General features: G+C 44.8%; 1 protein-coding gene across 1 annotated transcript in view; it reads right to left on the bottom strand.

Moving 5' to 3' along the window:
- Positions 1-16534, bottom strand: part of spegb (striated muscle enriched protein kinase b) — a 135048-nt gene that overhangs the window by 12981 nt on the left and 105533 nt on the right. Inside the window, exons 25-32 of the mRNA XM_024403168.2 lie at positions 12678-12850; positions 12564-12590; positions 12103-12255; positions 11822-11864; positions 11620-11688; positions 8726-11486; positions 8179-8331; positions 941-1057 (exon numbers count right to left, since the gene is read on the bottom strand). Coding sequence (XP_024258936.2) covers positions 941-1057; positions 8179-8331; positions 8726-11486; positions 11620-11688; positions 11822-11864; positions 12103-12255; positions 12564-12590; positions 12678-12850 — 3496 coding nt within the window. The remainder of the gene's footprint in view (positions 1-940; positions 1058-8178; positions 8332-8725; positions 11487-11619; positions 11689-11821; positions 11865-12102; positions 12256-12563; positions 12591-12677; positions 12851-16534) is intronic.

Here is a 16534-nt window from a genome sequence, read left to right as displayed (position 1 = left end):
AATGGTCACTCTGACAGAGCTCCAGAGTTCCTCTGTGGAGATGGGAGAACCTTCCAGAAGGACAACCATCTCTGCAGCAATCCACCAAACAGGAATTTATGGTAGAGTGGCCAGATAAAAGCTACTACTCAGTAAAAGGCACATGACAGCGTACTAGGAGTTTGTCCAGAGGCACCTCAGGACTCTCAGACCATGAGAAACAAATGTATCTGGTCTGATGAAACCAAGACTGAACTCTTTGGCCTGAATCCCAAGTGTCAGGTCTGGAGGAAACCTGGCACCATCCCTATGGTGAAGCATGGTGGTGGCAGAATCATCCCGTGGAAATGTTTTTTAGTGGCAGGGACTGGGAGACTAGTCAGGATCGAGGCAAAGATGAACGGAGCAAAGTACAGAGAGATCCTTGATGAAAACCTTCTTCAGAGCGCTCAGGACCTCAGACTGGGGTGAAGGCTTACCTTCCAACAGGACAACGACCCTAAACACCCAGCTAAGGCAATGCAGGAGTGGCGTTGGGACAAGTCTCTGAATGTCCTGGACTGGCCCAGCCAGAGCCCAGACTTAAACCTGATCGAACATCTCTGGAGAGACCTGAAAATAGCTGTGCAGTAATGCTCCCCATCCAACCTGACAGAGCTTGAGAGGATCTGCAGAGAAGAACGGGAGAAACTTCCCAAATACATGTGTGCCAAGCTTGTAGCGTCATACTCAAGAAGACTGCTTCAACAAAGTACAGAGTAAAGGTTCTGAACACTTATTTAAATGTACTATTTCAGTTTTATGGTGTATTGTGTGTAGATTGATTAGGGGAATTAAAAAAAAATACAATTTAGCTGAAGGCTCTAATTTAACAAATGTGTAAAAAGTCAAGGGGTCTGAATGCTTTCTGAAGATACTACAGGGGTTGATATTACATTCTGCTCTTATATTAAGTTATTACCTTTCATCCAGGAGATGTGTGGGTGGGGGCTGCCTGCAGGGAGGCAGCTAAGGGTGATGGGATCTCCCTCTAGCAGGACGTGGTCCCTCAGCTTGATGTGGAACACGGGAGGGAAGTCTGGAGGAGAGACAAATTGGGAATGGGTTTAAGAAGTAAAAAAATTGGCATTTCTGTGGACCACATACAAATAGAATTTAGCTTGATATGTCTTTCACTGTTTGCTAATTAGACTCTTTCAACAACTTTGAGTATCAACATGCTGTTTAGACTGACAAGCGAGTTTACATACTGGCAAGCTACAGTGCATTCGGAAAGTATTCAGACCCCTTTTTCTCATCAATCTACACACAATACTCCATAATGACAAAGGAAAAACAGGTTTTTAGACATTTTTGCATATGTATAAAAAAATATATAAAACACAACATTTACATAAGTATTCAGATCATATACTCAGTATTTTGTTGAAGCACCTTTGGCAGCGATTACAGCATTGAGTCTTCTTGGGTATGACACTACAAGCTTGGCACACCAGTATTTGGGGAGTTTTTTTCCATTCTTCTGAGCAGGTCCTCTCAAGCTCTGTCGGGTTGGATGGGGAGCGTTGCTGCACAGCTATTTTCAGGTCTCTCCAGAGATGTTCGATCGGGTTTAAGTCTGGGCTCTGGCTGGGCACACAAGGACATTCAGAGACTTGTCCCGAAGCCACTCCTGCATTGTCTTGGATGTGTGCTTTGTCGTTGTCCTGTTGAAAGGTAAACCTTCGCCCCAGTCTGAGGACCTGAATGTTCTGGCGTAGATTTTCATCAAGGAACTGTACTTTGCTCTGTTCATCTTTCCCTCGATCCTGACTAGTCTCCCAGTCCATGCTGCTGAAAAACATACCCACAGCATGATGCTGCTATCAACATGCTTCACCGTAGTGATGGTGCCAGGTTTCCTCCAGACATGACTCAGGAAAATCTTTTTTTGAGGTCACTCTCTTTTCAATGGTTTTTCTATGGGGATCTAGATTTCTAAGGCACTTGCTTGCAGTTCCTATCGCTTCCACTGGATGTCAACAGTCTTTAGAAATTGGTTGATGTTTTTCCTTTGTGTAATGAAGAAGTAGGGCAGTTCAGAACGAGGGTCGAGTGAAGTGTACTGTTTGATAGAGGCGCATGACCTGAAAGCTCGCTCCAACAGTTTATCCCATCTTAAATTTGATCGATTAATTACGTAAAAAATACGGAAAGTTGTATTAGGAAAGTTGTTTGAAATGTTTGGACAAAGATTACAGGTAACTTATTAGATATTTTGTAGTCTTGTTGCGCGAGTTGGAACCAGTGTTTTTCTGGATCAAACGCGCCAAATAAATTGACATTTTGGATATAACGACGGAATTAATCGAACAAAAGGACCATTTGTGATGTTTATGGGACATATTGGAGTGCCAACAGAAAAAGCTTGTCAAAGGTAAGGCATGAATTATATCGTTATATCTGAGTTTTGTGTTGGGCCTGGCGGGTTGAATTATGATTGTCTGTGTTTGTTTGATGGGGTGCTGTCCTCAGATAATCGCATGGTTTGCTTTCGCCGTAAAGCCTTTTTGAAATCAGACACATTGGCTGGATTAACAACAAGTGTAGCTTTCATTTGGTGTATTGCATGTGTGACTTCATGAAAGTTTAATATTTATAGTAATTTAATTTGAATTTGGCGCTCTGCCATTTCACCGCAAGTTGTCAAATCGATCCCGTTAACGGGATTTGATCCCTAAGAAGTTTAAGAGTCTCAGGTATTTAAATAACATTTTTATTGGAATGTTCCATTGATGTGCAAGGAATGTTTCCATGAGACACATTCTCTTAATGTCAAATATGACTTAGCCAGAATGTGCTTAACCATGTTCTCAGAACTTAAAATATGAATGTTCTAAATACGTTTAATGGGAACGTTGCAAGAACATTCATGTGTCCAGTTCTCGGAGGGTTAGGAGAATATTCCATTAACGTCCTACCAACCATACACAGAATATGGTTGCCATGTTCTCAGAACATAAGATATTAATGTTCCACCTTTATTTAAACAGGTAAGCTAGTTGAGAACAAGTTCTAATTTACAACTGCGACCTGGCCAAGATAAGGCAAAGCAGTGTGACACAAACAACAACACAGAGTTACACATGGAATTGTCACGTTCTGACCTTAGTTCCTTTATTATGTCTTTGTGTTAGTTTGGTCAAGGCATGAGTTGGGGTGGGTAGTCTATGTTCTTTTTTCTATGTTGTATTTCTGTGTTTGGCCTGGTATGGTTCTCAATCAGAGGCAGCTGTCGATCGTTGATTGAGAATCATACTTAGGTAGCCTGTTTTCCCCATTTTAGTTTGTATTTCAGTGTTCCGTTAAATAAATCATGAACACGTACAAAGCTGCGCGTTGGTCCGATCCTTCCTACTCCTCCTCAGAAGAGGAGGACGAAAATAGTTACGGGAATACACAAGCGTACAGTCAATAACACAATAGAAAAAACAGAAAGTCTATATACAGTGTGTGCAAATGGCGTGAGGAGGTAGGCAATAAATAGGCCATAGTAGCGAAGTAATTACAATTTAGCAGATTAACACTGGAGTGATAAATGAGCAGATGATTATGTGCAAGTAGAGATACTGGTCTGCGAAAGAGCAGAAAAGTAAATAAAAACAATATGGGGATGAGGTAGGTAGATTGGGTGCGCTATTTACAGATGGACTATGTACAGCTGCAGCGATCGGTTAGCTGCTCAGATAGCTGATGTTTAAAGTTAGTAAGGGAAATATAAGTCTCTAGCTTCAGCAATTTTGCAATTTGTTCCAGTCACTGGCAGCAGAGAACTGGAAGGAAAGGCGACCAAAGTAGATGTTCTCTTTGGGGATGACCAGTGAGACACGAATATGTAGCAAGTGCCAGCCGACTAGAGCATACAGGTCGCAGTGGTGGGTGGTATAAGGGGCTATGGTAACAAGACGGATGGCGCTGTGATAGACTGCATCCAGTTTGCTGAGTAAAGTATTGGAAGCTATTTTATAGATGACTTCGCCGAAGTCAAGGATCGGTAGGATAGTCAGTTTTACTAGGGTAAGTTTGGCGGCGTGAGTGAAGGAGGCTTTGTTTGCGAAATAGAATGCTGATTCTAGATTTTATTTTGGATTGGAGATGTTAAATATGAGTCTGGAAGGAGAGTTTACAGTCTAGCCATACACCTAGGTATTTGTAGTTGTCCACATATTCTAGATCAGAACCGTCTAGGGTAGTGATGCCAGTCAGGCGGGCGGGCAGGCAGGTGCGGGCAGCGAACGGTTGAAAAGCATGTATTTAGTTTTACTAGCATTTAAGAGCAGTTGGAGGCCAATGAAGGAGTGTTGTATGGCATTGAAGCTTGTTTGGAGGTTAGTTAGCACAGTGTCCAAAGATGGGCCAGATGTATACAGAATGGTATCGTCTGCGTAGAGGTGGATCAGGGAATCACCAGCAGCAAGAGCGACATCATTGACATTTACAGAGAATCGAGTCGGCCCGAGAATTGAACCCTGTGGTACCCCCATAGAGACAGCCAGAGGTCCGGACAACAGGTCCTCCGATTTGTCACACTGAACTCTGTCTGCAAAATAGTTGGTGAACCAGGCGAGGCAGTCAATTGAGAATCCAAGGCTATTGAGTCTGCCGATAAGAATGTGATGATTGACAGTCGAAAGCCATGGTCAGGTCGATGGCGGTTATGATATCGTTTAGGACCCTGAGCGTGGCTGAGGTGCACCCGTGACCAGCTCGGAATGCACAACAGAGAAGGTACGGTGGGGTTCGAAATGGTCAGTGATCTGTTTATTAACTTGGCTTTCAAAGACTTTAGAGAGGCAGGGCAGGATGTATATACGTCCATAACAGTTTGAGTCTAGAGTGTCACTCCCTTTGAAGACAGTTTTCCAATCTTTAGCGATCTCGGACGATACAAAAAAAGAGGTTGAACAGACTGGTAATAGGGGTTGCAGCAACGGCGGGGGATAATTTTTGAAAGAGAGGGTCCAGATTGTCTAGCACAGCTGATTTGTACGGGTCCAGGTTTTGCAGCTCTTTCAGAACATCTGCTATCTGGATTTGGGTGAAGGAGAAGCTGGGGAGGCTTGGGCCAGTTGCTGCGGGGGGTGCAGAGCTGTTGGCCGGGGTTGGGGTAGCCAGGTGGAAAGCATGGCCAGCCGTAGAGAAATGCTTATTGAAATTCTCGATTATCGTAGATTTATCGGTGGTGACAGTGTTTCCTAGCTTCAGTGCAGTGGGCAGCTAGGAGGAGGTGCTCTTGTTCTCCATGGACATTACAGTGTCCCAAAACGTTTTGGAGTAAGAGCTACAGGATGCAAATTTCTGTTTGAAAAAGCTAACCTTTGCTTTCCTGACTGACTCTGTGTATTGGTTCCTGACTTCCCTGAACAGTTAATATTGCGGGGACTATTCGATGCTATTGTAGTCTGCCACAGGATGTGTTTTGTGCTGGTCAAGGATAGTCAGGTCTGGAGTGAACCCATGGCTATATCTGTTCTACATATTTTGAAAGGGGCATGCTCATTTAAGATGGCGAGGAAATTACTTTTAAAGAGCGACCAAGTGAGGTGAATATCCTTCCAGGATACCCGGGCCAGGTCGATTAAAAAGGCCTGCTCGTAGAAGTATTTTAGGGAGCGTTTGACAGTGATGAGGGGTGGTCGTTTGACCGCGGGCCCATAGTGGATGCAGGCAATGAGGCAGTGATCGCTGAGATCGCTTGAAAACAGCAGAGGTGTATTTGGAGGGCAAGTTGGTCAGGATAATATCTATGAGGGTGCCCATGTTTACAGATTTAGGGTTGTCCCTGGTGGGTTCCTTGATGATTTGTGTGAGATTGAGGGCATCTAGCTTAGATTGTAGGACAGCCGGGGTGTTAAGCATATCCCAGTTTAGGTCACCTAACAGAACAAACTCTGAAGATAGATGGGGGGCAATCAATTCACCTTTGGTGTCCAGGGCACAGCTGGGAGCTGAGGGGGGTCTATAACAGGCGGTGCTTGGGCATAGACTTGGAGAGTATGACAGAACTTTGCAAGCTTTCTCTGCAGTAGATTGCAACTCCTCCCCCTTTCGCAGTTCTATCCTGACGGAAAATGTTGTAGTTTGGTATGGAAATCTCATAATTTTTGGTGGCCTTCCTAAGCCAGGATTCAGACACGGCAAGGACATCAGGGTTGGCAGGGTTGGTTTTACTCACTGCTAAAGCAGTGAGTAAAACAAACTTAGGGAGGAGGCTTCTGATGTTAACATGCATGAAACCAAGGCTTTTACGATTACAGAAGTCAACAAATGAAAGTGCCTGGGGACACGCAGGGCCTGTGTTAACCTCCACATCACCCGAGTAACAGAGGAGGAGTAGGATGAGGGTACGAAACTGGTCGCCTAGTGCGTTGGGGACAGAGAATAAAAGGAGCAGATTTCTGGGCATGGTAGAATAGATACAGGGCATAATGTGCAGACAGGAGTATGGTGGGGTGCGGGTACAGTGGAGGTAAGCCCAGGCACTGAGTGATGATAAGAGAGGTTGCATCTCTGGATGTACTGGTTATACTGGGTGAGGTCGTCGCATGTGTGGGGGGTGGGAGAAAGGATGAATCTGAGGCATGTAGAGTGGGACTAGGGGCTCCACTGTAAACTAAAACAATGATAACTATCCTAAACAACAGTATACAAGGCATATTGACATTTGAGAGAGATATAAAGCAATGCACAAAGCAATCACAGGTGTTGATTGGGAGAGCTAGCGAAGACAACAACAGCTAATCAGCTAAAAGAACAACAACAGGTAAAATGGCGATGAATGGGCAGAGTGAGTTGATTAACTACACACAGGGCCTGAGTTCGGGGATATGGCCGACAGATAAATGAAAAAAAATTATCCAAATGGAGTACCGTGATAAATGAACAGTCCAGCAGTGAACAGCGATAGATGGAACAGGGAAGCCGCAGGGTAGTCATTACTACACTAGCACGCGGGTGACACAGCGTTTAAAGTTAGCAGGCCGGGTAAGGAGAAGCGCCAGCTCCGACGTCTGGCAATGGCCGGTTGAGGGAACAGAGGATGGAATTACGTTTGCGGACCAGTCGTGGTGGTACGGCGGGGCGCCGTGTCGACAAAGGGTCCGGGCCAGATGGTGAAAGAGGTGTTGTAGTTGTAGTAATTTTGTTTGCTAACCGGGAGAAGCACCTGGCTCGCGGCTAACTGGTGCTAGCTTCGGGGCAGGGGTTTTAGCCACCCGGTAGCAGCTAGCTAACAGCGATGATCTGCTGCAAAGGTCCAGAGCTTACGGCAAGTATCCGGTGGAGTAGTGGATTCTTGCTGTGTCCGGGAGGCTTCGGCTGGGTAGCCAGGTGATCACAGAGTAGGCCAGGATGTGGTCCTGGCTCAGGGCTAGGTTCAGGCTGGGTCACTCGGTGGCAGCTAGTCAGCTGTGATGATCAGGAGTAATGGTCCAAGGTTTACGGCAGTAACCCACATTGTAGTGGAGAAAAACTGTCCGAGGCTGGTAGGTATTAACCAGGCTAAAAAAAAAACGGTTGGTGCCTGTGCAGAAGGCAGTGGCTAACAATGACTAAATAGCTAGTAGCTAAGGTCTAAAAAAATAGCGGATCCGTGTCACATTGAGTGAGGCGGGTTACCAAAAGGTATATTTAATTTAAAAATAGAAAAGAGATTGAAAATAAATTGTTTGGTGGAACGTTGTTTGAATATTCTCATAACCCTCCGGTAATTTGATACATGATGATGGATTGCGGTTTCTTCCTGTCCAGCAAGTGCTTTTAGGGTAAGGAAACAAATATGAAATGTTGTAATTTTGCCGACCTGGGTTCAAATACATGTGTGTTTGAGTATCTGGTATTTTAAATGCTTTTCAAATACAAAGCCCAATACTTTTGAATGGTTATTTTTTATAACCAAATAGTCTAGCAAATTGTATTTGAAAGTATTTTCAAATATTTATTTCAAATACAATATATTTTCAAATACATGGGTTAAATGAATGGAAGTGCATTTGAGTATTTTCAAACAGTTTCCAAGTGTATTTATACTACATATATTCAACTACTTTTCATTTCAAATAAAAGATATCTGAATACTTATTTTGAAATGTAATTGAGATTACCAGGTCTGGAAATTTGGATGAACAATCTCTTTAAGAAATGAGGGACTTTAAGTATTACCAGATGCCAGTCTGGAGTAGGAGCGAGAGCGTAGGGAGCCATTTTCTCTGGCAATAGCCGTTGGGATATCAGGCTGCGAGACCGTCTTGTCTCTCTTGCTGCCTCTGGTTAGGCCCCAACGGTCCCATCGGGACCTACGTTCGCCCTCTGCCCCTACCAGAGGGAACAAACATAACAAAATTAAATCAACAGAAATAGTAACAAAGAAAAAAGGGGATGGTAGCACACATAGGGAAGCTTGTTTACTAAGATTGACTTTTTTTTTGTATCTCAGTGTGCAAGATCAGGTTTGATTTGGTTGGGGAAGGGGGTGGGAGGGTTTGCATAATTGTTAAAATGTATGATTCTTATTACATTTTTAGTACCACTCCAGAATAGGGACATTGTCTCTGTACAGTGATAATACACGCGTTAATTGGTAACGTTTGGTTTTTGTCTAATTTTGCTCAGTAATCATCTTCAAATGAAACATATGACATTTTCAGGTGTAGGGGGAACATGTTCATTCTAAAGAAATGTTATTTATATGTTGGTAGAAGTCTCGTACCCTTTGAGGCTGTCTCCAACTTGATGCTGGACATGGACTCCAGGGAATCTGAGGAAGCTCCGGTGCCCGACTGAGAACCCAACTGGTTCTGAGGGACACTGGGTCCAGCCATATTCTTTAGGCTACGTCCCTCGGAAGTCGACCTGCGCAGAATAGAGAACAGGGGTGTCTTCTTGCTCTCTGGTTTGTTGGCTTCCCTCTCCTCTGCCGCTACCTTCCTCTCCTCCGAGGCACTGCGGATCCTCATGGATATTCCAGACACCGTCGATTCGATCTTCCTGCGCATGGCCATGACTGGCGACTCGTTTGGCTTCTTTGGCTCCTTGACCTCCTGTTCCACCTCGGCTTCCATTCCCCCATCCATCCTCATCATCTCCACTTCCTTTCTCTCCTGGGAATGGGATCCTCTTCGGCCGGGGAGAGCCCAGGAGAGCCGGCGCCTGGGAGCCACCGGTTCTTCCTCATTTGGCTTTTCTACCTTGCGCTCGGCTGACGGAGTCCTTTTGAGGCGCATGGAGAGCCTTCTCATAAAACCTTGATCCTTCTGGGCCTCGCGGAGATCCTGCACCGACTTGGACTTCTCCTCCAGTCTCCTGGGGACAAACTCAAGCGGTGCTCCAACGGGCCCAGGGCGGTATACATCTTCGCCTGACTCGGCAGAGTCCAAAGAGGCTACTTGTTTCTCCTCAGGCTTTGACCAGTTGAGAAGCTTCAAGCCTCGAATGACGGAAGAGTCACGCTTTTTGAAGCGTGCCTTGAATATTTCCTCTGAGGCAATGTCCTGGAGGTTTAGTCCCCCTGGCGAGAGCTCATGTTGGGGCGTGGGGCATGGGGAAACCTTGGGTGGACTCATTTCCTTGGGCTCGGGGGATGCCACCCTTGAAAAGACAGCAGGGTGTTCCCCTGGTGTAGATAGCAGAGTTACTGGCTTTGATGGGTCAGGGACAGTTGTAGATGTGGGTATTAATGTTGGTGCTGGAAATGGGGCTTGTGCAAGGACTGGAACAACTACAGGGGTGGAGTCTGCTAATGGGGGGCTAACTAGGGGCTGAAGCGAGGGGACCATGATGGTTTGCATTATGCTAGCGTACGCAGAGGTCCTACCGTCTGGGAGTACAGTAAGGGCAGGTGGAGAGGGAGCCACGTACGTAGGTGGAAAGGGAGTCACAACATTATCTGGTGCCCTTGAAAATGCTGGTGCTGGCGTGACCCTTATGGAGCTTGTAGTAATGACCATCTCAGAAGATTTTACTGGTGCCTTCACTTCTTCTTCTTTGACTTCTTTTTGTACTTCTTTGTGTATTTCTTCAACTTCTCTAGCTTTCGGATCATCTACAGGAACAGTCTCTTTTTCCTCAATCTCTTCTTTCTCTTCTTCCACTGGTTCCTCTAATGTAAGAACCCTCACATGAGGGCTAGGCTCCCTCCAAGTAGGGATAGGCTCCCTCAGATCCACGTACTCTGCTTCAATCATTGCGTCTTCTGACATGCTCATGTTTTTCTTTGAGAAACCACCTGTCTTCAATCTTTGGTCTGCATTACTGTCTGTGGACACGCCATCCATTCTTTTGCCAATGGATTCCACAGTCTTAATCTCTTTGTCCTCCATCTTGGTTGTTGTCTCCTGTTCCCCAGGCTCTGGACTTGGTATGGGAAGTTTAGGGGAAGGTTCCCTGGGAGTCACAGGGCGTGAGTCATTCTTGAATGGCTCAGTGAGAGCTGACATGGATATGGCCTCCTTGAGTCTTCGCTCCTCTATCTGCGGGATCTCCAGTGGCTCCCCGGACCGTCTGTGCAGAGGAATGGGCTCTGCATCTCCTTGACTGAAGGAGGCGCTCTTGCGAAGCAATTTGGGTTTGGGCTCGTCTTCTCCAGGCTGGTCGCTGGAAGCTGCCCTGGTTAATGGGGGAACCCCTAAGCGGGGGGCGTGTGAGTAGCGTTCCAGTGACAACCGCTGCTTTCCATCGTCCATGCCCAGCGTCTCCAGCAGGGGTCCTCGCAAGCCGCTCATCTTTTTGTCTACAGAACCGCCTCGAAGTAGCCTCTGCCGCATCAACTCCAGTTTGAGAGCATAGTCCTCCTGACTCAGAGGCCCTGGGCTTGTGCTCCTCCTAGGCAGCTCCATGGATACTGTCTTTTTGAGGACTCGCCGGCCCCTTTCCGGAGTTTCCTCTTCTGCGCCCTCTTCTGGTACGAGGTGGAGTAGCAGCGCACTGTCGGCAGAGCCCCCTCTACGCAGCGGCCCCCTTCTGGTTCCTCCCTCTGGCTTATCTGACTCTAAGCTCAAGCCTCTGCACAAGGGCCTTCTTGCCTTCTCAGATACTTGCACCAACTCTGTGGGAGCCTCCTCGTCCGAAGACCCCTTGTCATTTTCTAGCGTTGACCTTTTCCTGGTGTGGCTTTTACCTGCGGAATCTATAGCCTCTTTCTCTCTCCCAGTGGTTTCACTCATTATCTTCTGTTGGCCATGAGCGACTGCTGATCCTGGTCTGTCAATTGGGCCGTTTGGCCTGCCTGTGCCTTCCTGATCGTCCGGGATCTCATTCAGAGACATTCTTGATCCGGAGAACTCCATGGTGAGTGGCATTGGAATGAAGGGCAGCTCGTCAATATCTTCGTCAGAGTCAGAGGACGATGATGGTGGGGGTGAGCCCTCCTTGAGGTGTCGGGGAACAGCGATGGAGATGTGGGTGGATGAGTCGTTCAGCAACTCAGGGATGGACCTCATTACCATTTTGGATTTGTAGCTGATAAGGGACCGCTGAAAAGATGGACATGAACAAATATTAGACTAGAATAGATTAGAATATGATAAAAATAAAAATCATGGCTTGAATTGTATAATAATAAAAATAATAATAATAATAAAAAAGTTGCTTTGACAGATCCCTTACCTGCCACTTTCGGCGAGACACAAACTTCTTGAGGGCCTCTGTGCTTATGGCCTTCCCCTTGGTAAGGGTCTTTATGAAAAAATGAAAACAGAATAGATTAGCATATATTACTCCGTAATTTAGAAATTGCTCAATATCTTAGAACAGAGCCCTAAAGTTATGCGTCACACATGAGTCCATAGTCAATGTTCACATGCCTCACCTTGAACCATGGATGACGGAGACACTCCTGTGTATCAGGTCTACTAAAGGGATGACATGATACCATTTTACATTAGATTTCTAGTTTGTCTTAAGAAGCCCACAAATGTATAAGAACAGAGGAAACATCCTAAGGACAAATCCTATCTTGACATCCGTAACTAAAATTGTCTGGAACATTGACAATTAAATCAAATGCATGTGGCTGACATGACATTCTGAGTAGCACATGGACATCTCAAGTTTTGGCTGAACATGTTAAATTCTATAGGTTTCACTTACAGTCTGTCTGCCACCAGCAGTTTGATGATGAATCCCTTGGCTTCACGGCACAGTTCAGCGAACATACTCTCCTCAAAAGCCACATTGTAGTTCCTGATGTTAAGCACGGAGCTGCGGTCATTTTCTCCAGCAAACGGAGATACTCCAGTCAAGCTGAAATGCAGAAACACCTGTTAACTTCTCTTCCTCTCACTAATTGTTCACTGATTCTAGAGCCATGTTCCAATTTTATTACAGGTCCATGAGGGGGCAAATATGGCCTTTTTGATAGGGTCTATAATAGTAATTAAAATAGGAATGAACAAGTACTTATGTGGTGTTTATTTATCCATTTGGCTTGTAGTGTGCATGTGCATAATAATTCCATGCTTAAATTGTGATTAATCATCTTATGAATCAATGATTGGTTTTGTAATCACTGCATAGACACCATATTTAAGACAGATTTAATGTGTATCTACCACAGATATGTGATGACTCCAATCGGCCTGGGAAGAGAAAGAAGAGAATTAGAGAGGATCCATTTGTGATGGGAATCAAGGATTAAACACTTTAATGTCTTCCAGCATTTTTACCAGATGTCAGTTGCCTTGGATACAGGAGTTTGGTTGACAATTTCCGGAGCGACAAATTCTGGTGTGCCGTATTTGCAGTATTGAGCCTCGTCGGGTGTGAGCTCTATGGCGTTGCCGAAATCACAGATGCGGATCTGATCACCATGGTGGTCTGCCATGAGTATGTTATCAGGCTAGGGAGGAAACCCAAAGATAAGGTCAGAGTTCAGAATAAAGACCAGTGGTCATACTCAAAATCTTGTTTTTGACTAAATGTATGCATTCAGGGGGACATATTTCTTGTCTAAATGCACACTTGCAATAAACAAACAGAAGCAGTACTACCCATACATTTTGTGAGATATCTTTAAGGCCAGGCCCAACACCCTAATAGGGATATTTTGTTATATCGCAATCAACTTAAGAAAAAAAAAGAAAAATGTTAAAATACGCACATTTTGTGATATCCCATAAAAATTTGGAATACCACGCAAATACATTTTTCTGGCCACTGGATGAAGTCAGCCTAAATAGTTTTTATTTTATTTCTTTAAGACACTGCTGGATAAATATTTTTTTATATTTCCACAGTATCTGTAAAATACTAAAGACATTTTTGGTGCATTTTTCCAAATAAAATATTATCTAAAATAAAAAATTTACACCATATCAACAACTTCCTCTGCGCAAGTCTGTTGAATATATCTAAGGACACATAATTTGGTGAATGCGGATGCTTCTGAAGCAGAGAAAAAGTTGGCTTGCAGGAAGTATGGGACTTTGGTAAATGGCAGTTAAAGACAAATACACTGAATTAAGACTAGCAAACGCCAGAAGCCTATTTAGACCCATTTACCATATCTTCAAAGACCGTCTCTTCCAAGCTTCTCCCAAGTGGGTGTGACACCTACTCTGTTGTCTGCTGCACTGCTGCTTGGACTCCACCTGGCTATCTGTTCACCATCTGCCCTGGCCTGCCTCCCACTGTCCCCCCTCTCTTCCGAGCCTTCGCTCGCCTCCAGCACACACGCACTGTTGGGGCGAGTAACTCTGAACTTACAATGGCTAGCGCCAAGTCGTTACATTTTTTTTTCTCGTGCATTTTTTCTATTTGCCTCATGACTCCTGCATGCTTTGTTGACTACGAACTTTCTTTACCCAACCGTGGGACAGACTATTTGTTCCCACACTCGGGACTCTCTATTGGTTACACGGACTGTTGGCCTTCCATCCTATTCTAACCACCCCTCGCCGGCTTTGTATTCAAGTTACCTGATGAAATTGCTGTACAATATGATCTTGTTGCCATCTGATGCACATTCAGATGTCATAAATCAGCACTGTAGAGCTCTCCCTGTCCTATGACGTGCCTTGATTGTATTACTGTTGATGATATCTGGAAACGTGTATGTATAGTACACCCTGAACCATCTACTATTGCTAGCCCCAATTCTGACTTGTGCTCTGATATCTACTTCACTGATTTCTGCTCTCGTAAAAGCCTGGGTTTTCTGCATGTTAACACTAGAAACTTATTACCGAAAATGGATCAATTGAAAGTGTGGGTTCACAGCTCCAATCCAGATGTGTTGGTCATTACTGAGACGTGGTTAGGGAAGAGTGTTTTAAATACTGATTTTAACCTTTCTGGTTATAACTTTTTTCAGCAAGACAGATCTTCCAAAGGTGGTGGAGTGGCAATCTTTCCCAAGGATCATCTTCAGTGCTTGGTTGTCTCCACCAAGTCTGTCCCAAAACAATTTGAATTGCTGGTTTTAAGCATTACATTTTCAAATAGCTCTGTAGCTGGGTTTTATCGTCCTCCATCAGCACCGGCCTGCACCCTATCAGCCTTAAGCTCTCTCCTGTCCCCTAACATTAATTCTGAATTTGTCCTGCTAGGTGATCTACACTGGGACATGCTTAAACCATCTGACCAAGTCCTAAAGCAACTGGACTCTCTAAATCTTTCTCAGATTATTACCAATCCGACAAGGCATGACTCAAAAGACCCAGAAAAGGCTACTCTCCTTGATGTTATCCTCACAAATAATCCTTATAGGTATCAGTCTAGTGTTTTCTGTAATGACCTTTGTGATCACCGTTTTACAGCCTGTGTTCGTAATGGCTGCTCAGTGAAACTACCTGTCCTGATTTGTTATAGACGCTTGCTAAAAATCTTTAATGAGCAAGCAAGCCTTCCTTCATGAACTGGCATCTGTAAAATGTTATAGAATCAACTTGATCCCCTCTGTCGAAGACGCTTGGACCTTCTTTTTTTATATTTTCAGTGGTATTGTTAACAAACACTCCGCCATAAAATATATATATTTTTTTTATGATTCAGCCCCTGGTTTGACCGTGATCTTGCAGACTCCACCTCAAGAATTACATTTGGCTCGGCACATGCATATTCACGTTCAGGCAAATAGCTCTAGTTCAGGCAAATGAGAAATAAGTGCACTCATGCTATCCGGAAGGCCAAAGTTAGTAACTTTAAGGAGCAGTTCTCTCTCTGTGGGTCTAACCCCAAGATGTTCTAGAAAACGGTTAAAGACCTGGAGAATAAACCCTCCTCCTCAAAGCTGCCGATGTCCCTTAATGATGATGATGATATGGTTGTTACTGACAAGAAGCACATGGCTGAGCTCTTTAATCACCACGTCATTAAGTCAGGATTCCTATTTGACTCAGCCATGCCTCCTCGCCCGTCCAACATTTCCTCATCTCCCACCCCTTCTAATGCGACTATCCCAGATGCTTCCCCATCTTTTTCCCCTGCCCGGCTACAATGTTTCTCACTGCAGGCAGTCAATGAGTCCGAGGTGCAAAAGGAGCTCATGAAACTTGACCCCCAAAAAACATTTGGGTTTTTCTAATCAACCTGGACCGGGTATCCTGGAAGGATATTGACCTCATCCCGTCAGCCGAGGATGCCTGTTTGCTCTTTAAAAATGCTTTCCTCGCCATATTAAATAAGCATGCCCCCATTCAAAAAATGTCGAAGTAAAAACAGATATAGCCTTTGGTTCACCCCAGACTTGACTGCCCTTGACCAGCACAAAAACCTGTTGTCTTCTGCATTAGCATCGAATAGCCCCCTGTGATATGCAACTTTTCAGGGAAGTCAGGAACCAATAAACTCAATCAGTTAGAAAAGCTAAGGCTAGCTTTTTCAAACAGAAATCTGCATCCTGTAGCACTAATTCCAAAAAGTTCTGGGACACTGTAAAGTCCATGGAGAATAAGAGCACCTTCTCCCAGCTGCCCACTGCACTTAGGATAGGGAACATTGTCACCACCGATAAATCTACTATAATCGATCATTTCTATAAGCATTTTTCTACGGCTGGCCATGCTTTCCACCTGGCTACCCCTACCATGGTCAACATCTCAGGACCCCCTGCAGCAACTTGCCCAAGACCCCCCGACTCCTCCTTCACCCAAATCCAAACATGTTCCAGATAGCAGATGTTCTGAAAGAGCTGCAAAACCTGGACCCGTACAAATCAGCTGGGCTAGACAATTTGGACCCTCTCTTTCTAAAATTACCCGCCAATATTGTTGCAACCCCTATTACTAGCCTATTCAACCTCTCTTTCGTATCATCTGAGATCCCCAAAGATTGGAAAGCTGCCGCGGTCATCCCCCTCTTCAAATGGGAGATACTCTAGACCCAAACTGTTAGAGACCTATATCCATCCTGCCCTACCTTTCTAAAATCTTCGAAAGCCAATTTAACAAACAGGTCACCGACCATTTCGAATCCCACCCTACCTTCTCCGCTATGCAATCTGGTTTCCGAGCTGGTCATGGTTGCACCTCAGCTACGTCAAGGTCCTAAATGATATCATAACCGCCATCAATAAAAGACAATA

The sequence above is a fragment of the Oncorhynchus tshawytscha genome, linkage group LG03 (assembly GCF_018296145.1).
Source record: "Oncorhynchus tshawytscha isolate Ot180627B linkage group LG03, Otsh_v2.0, whole genome shotgun sequence".
In the NCBI taxonomy this organism is placed as follows: Eukaryota; Metazoa; Chordata; class Actinopteri; order Salmoniformes; family Salmonidae; genus Oncorhynchus; species Oncorhynchus tshawytscha.
The sequence above is the reverse complement of the archived record's forward strand: the minus strand, read 5'-3'. Positions and strand labels throughout refer to the sequence as shown.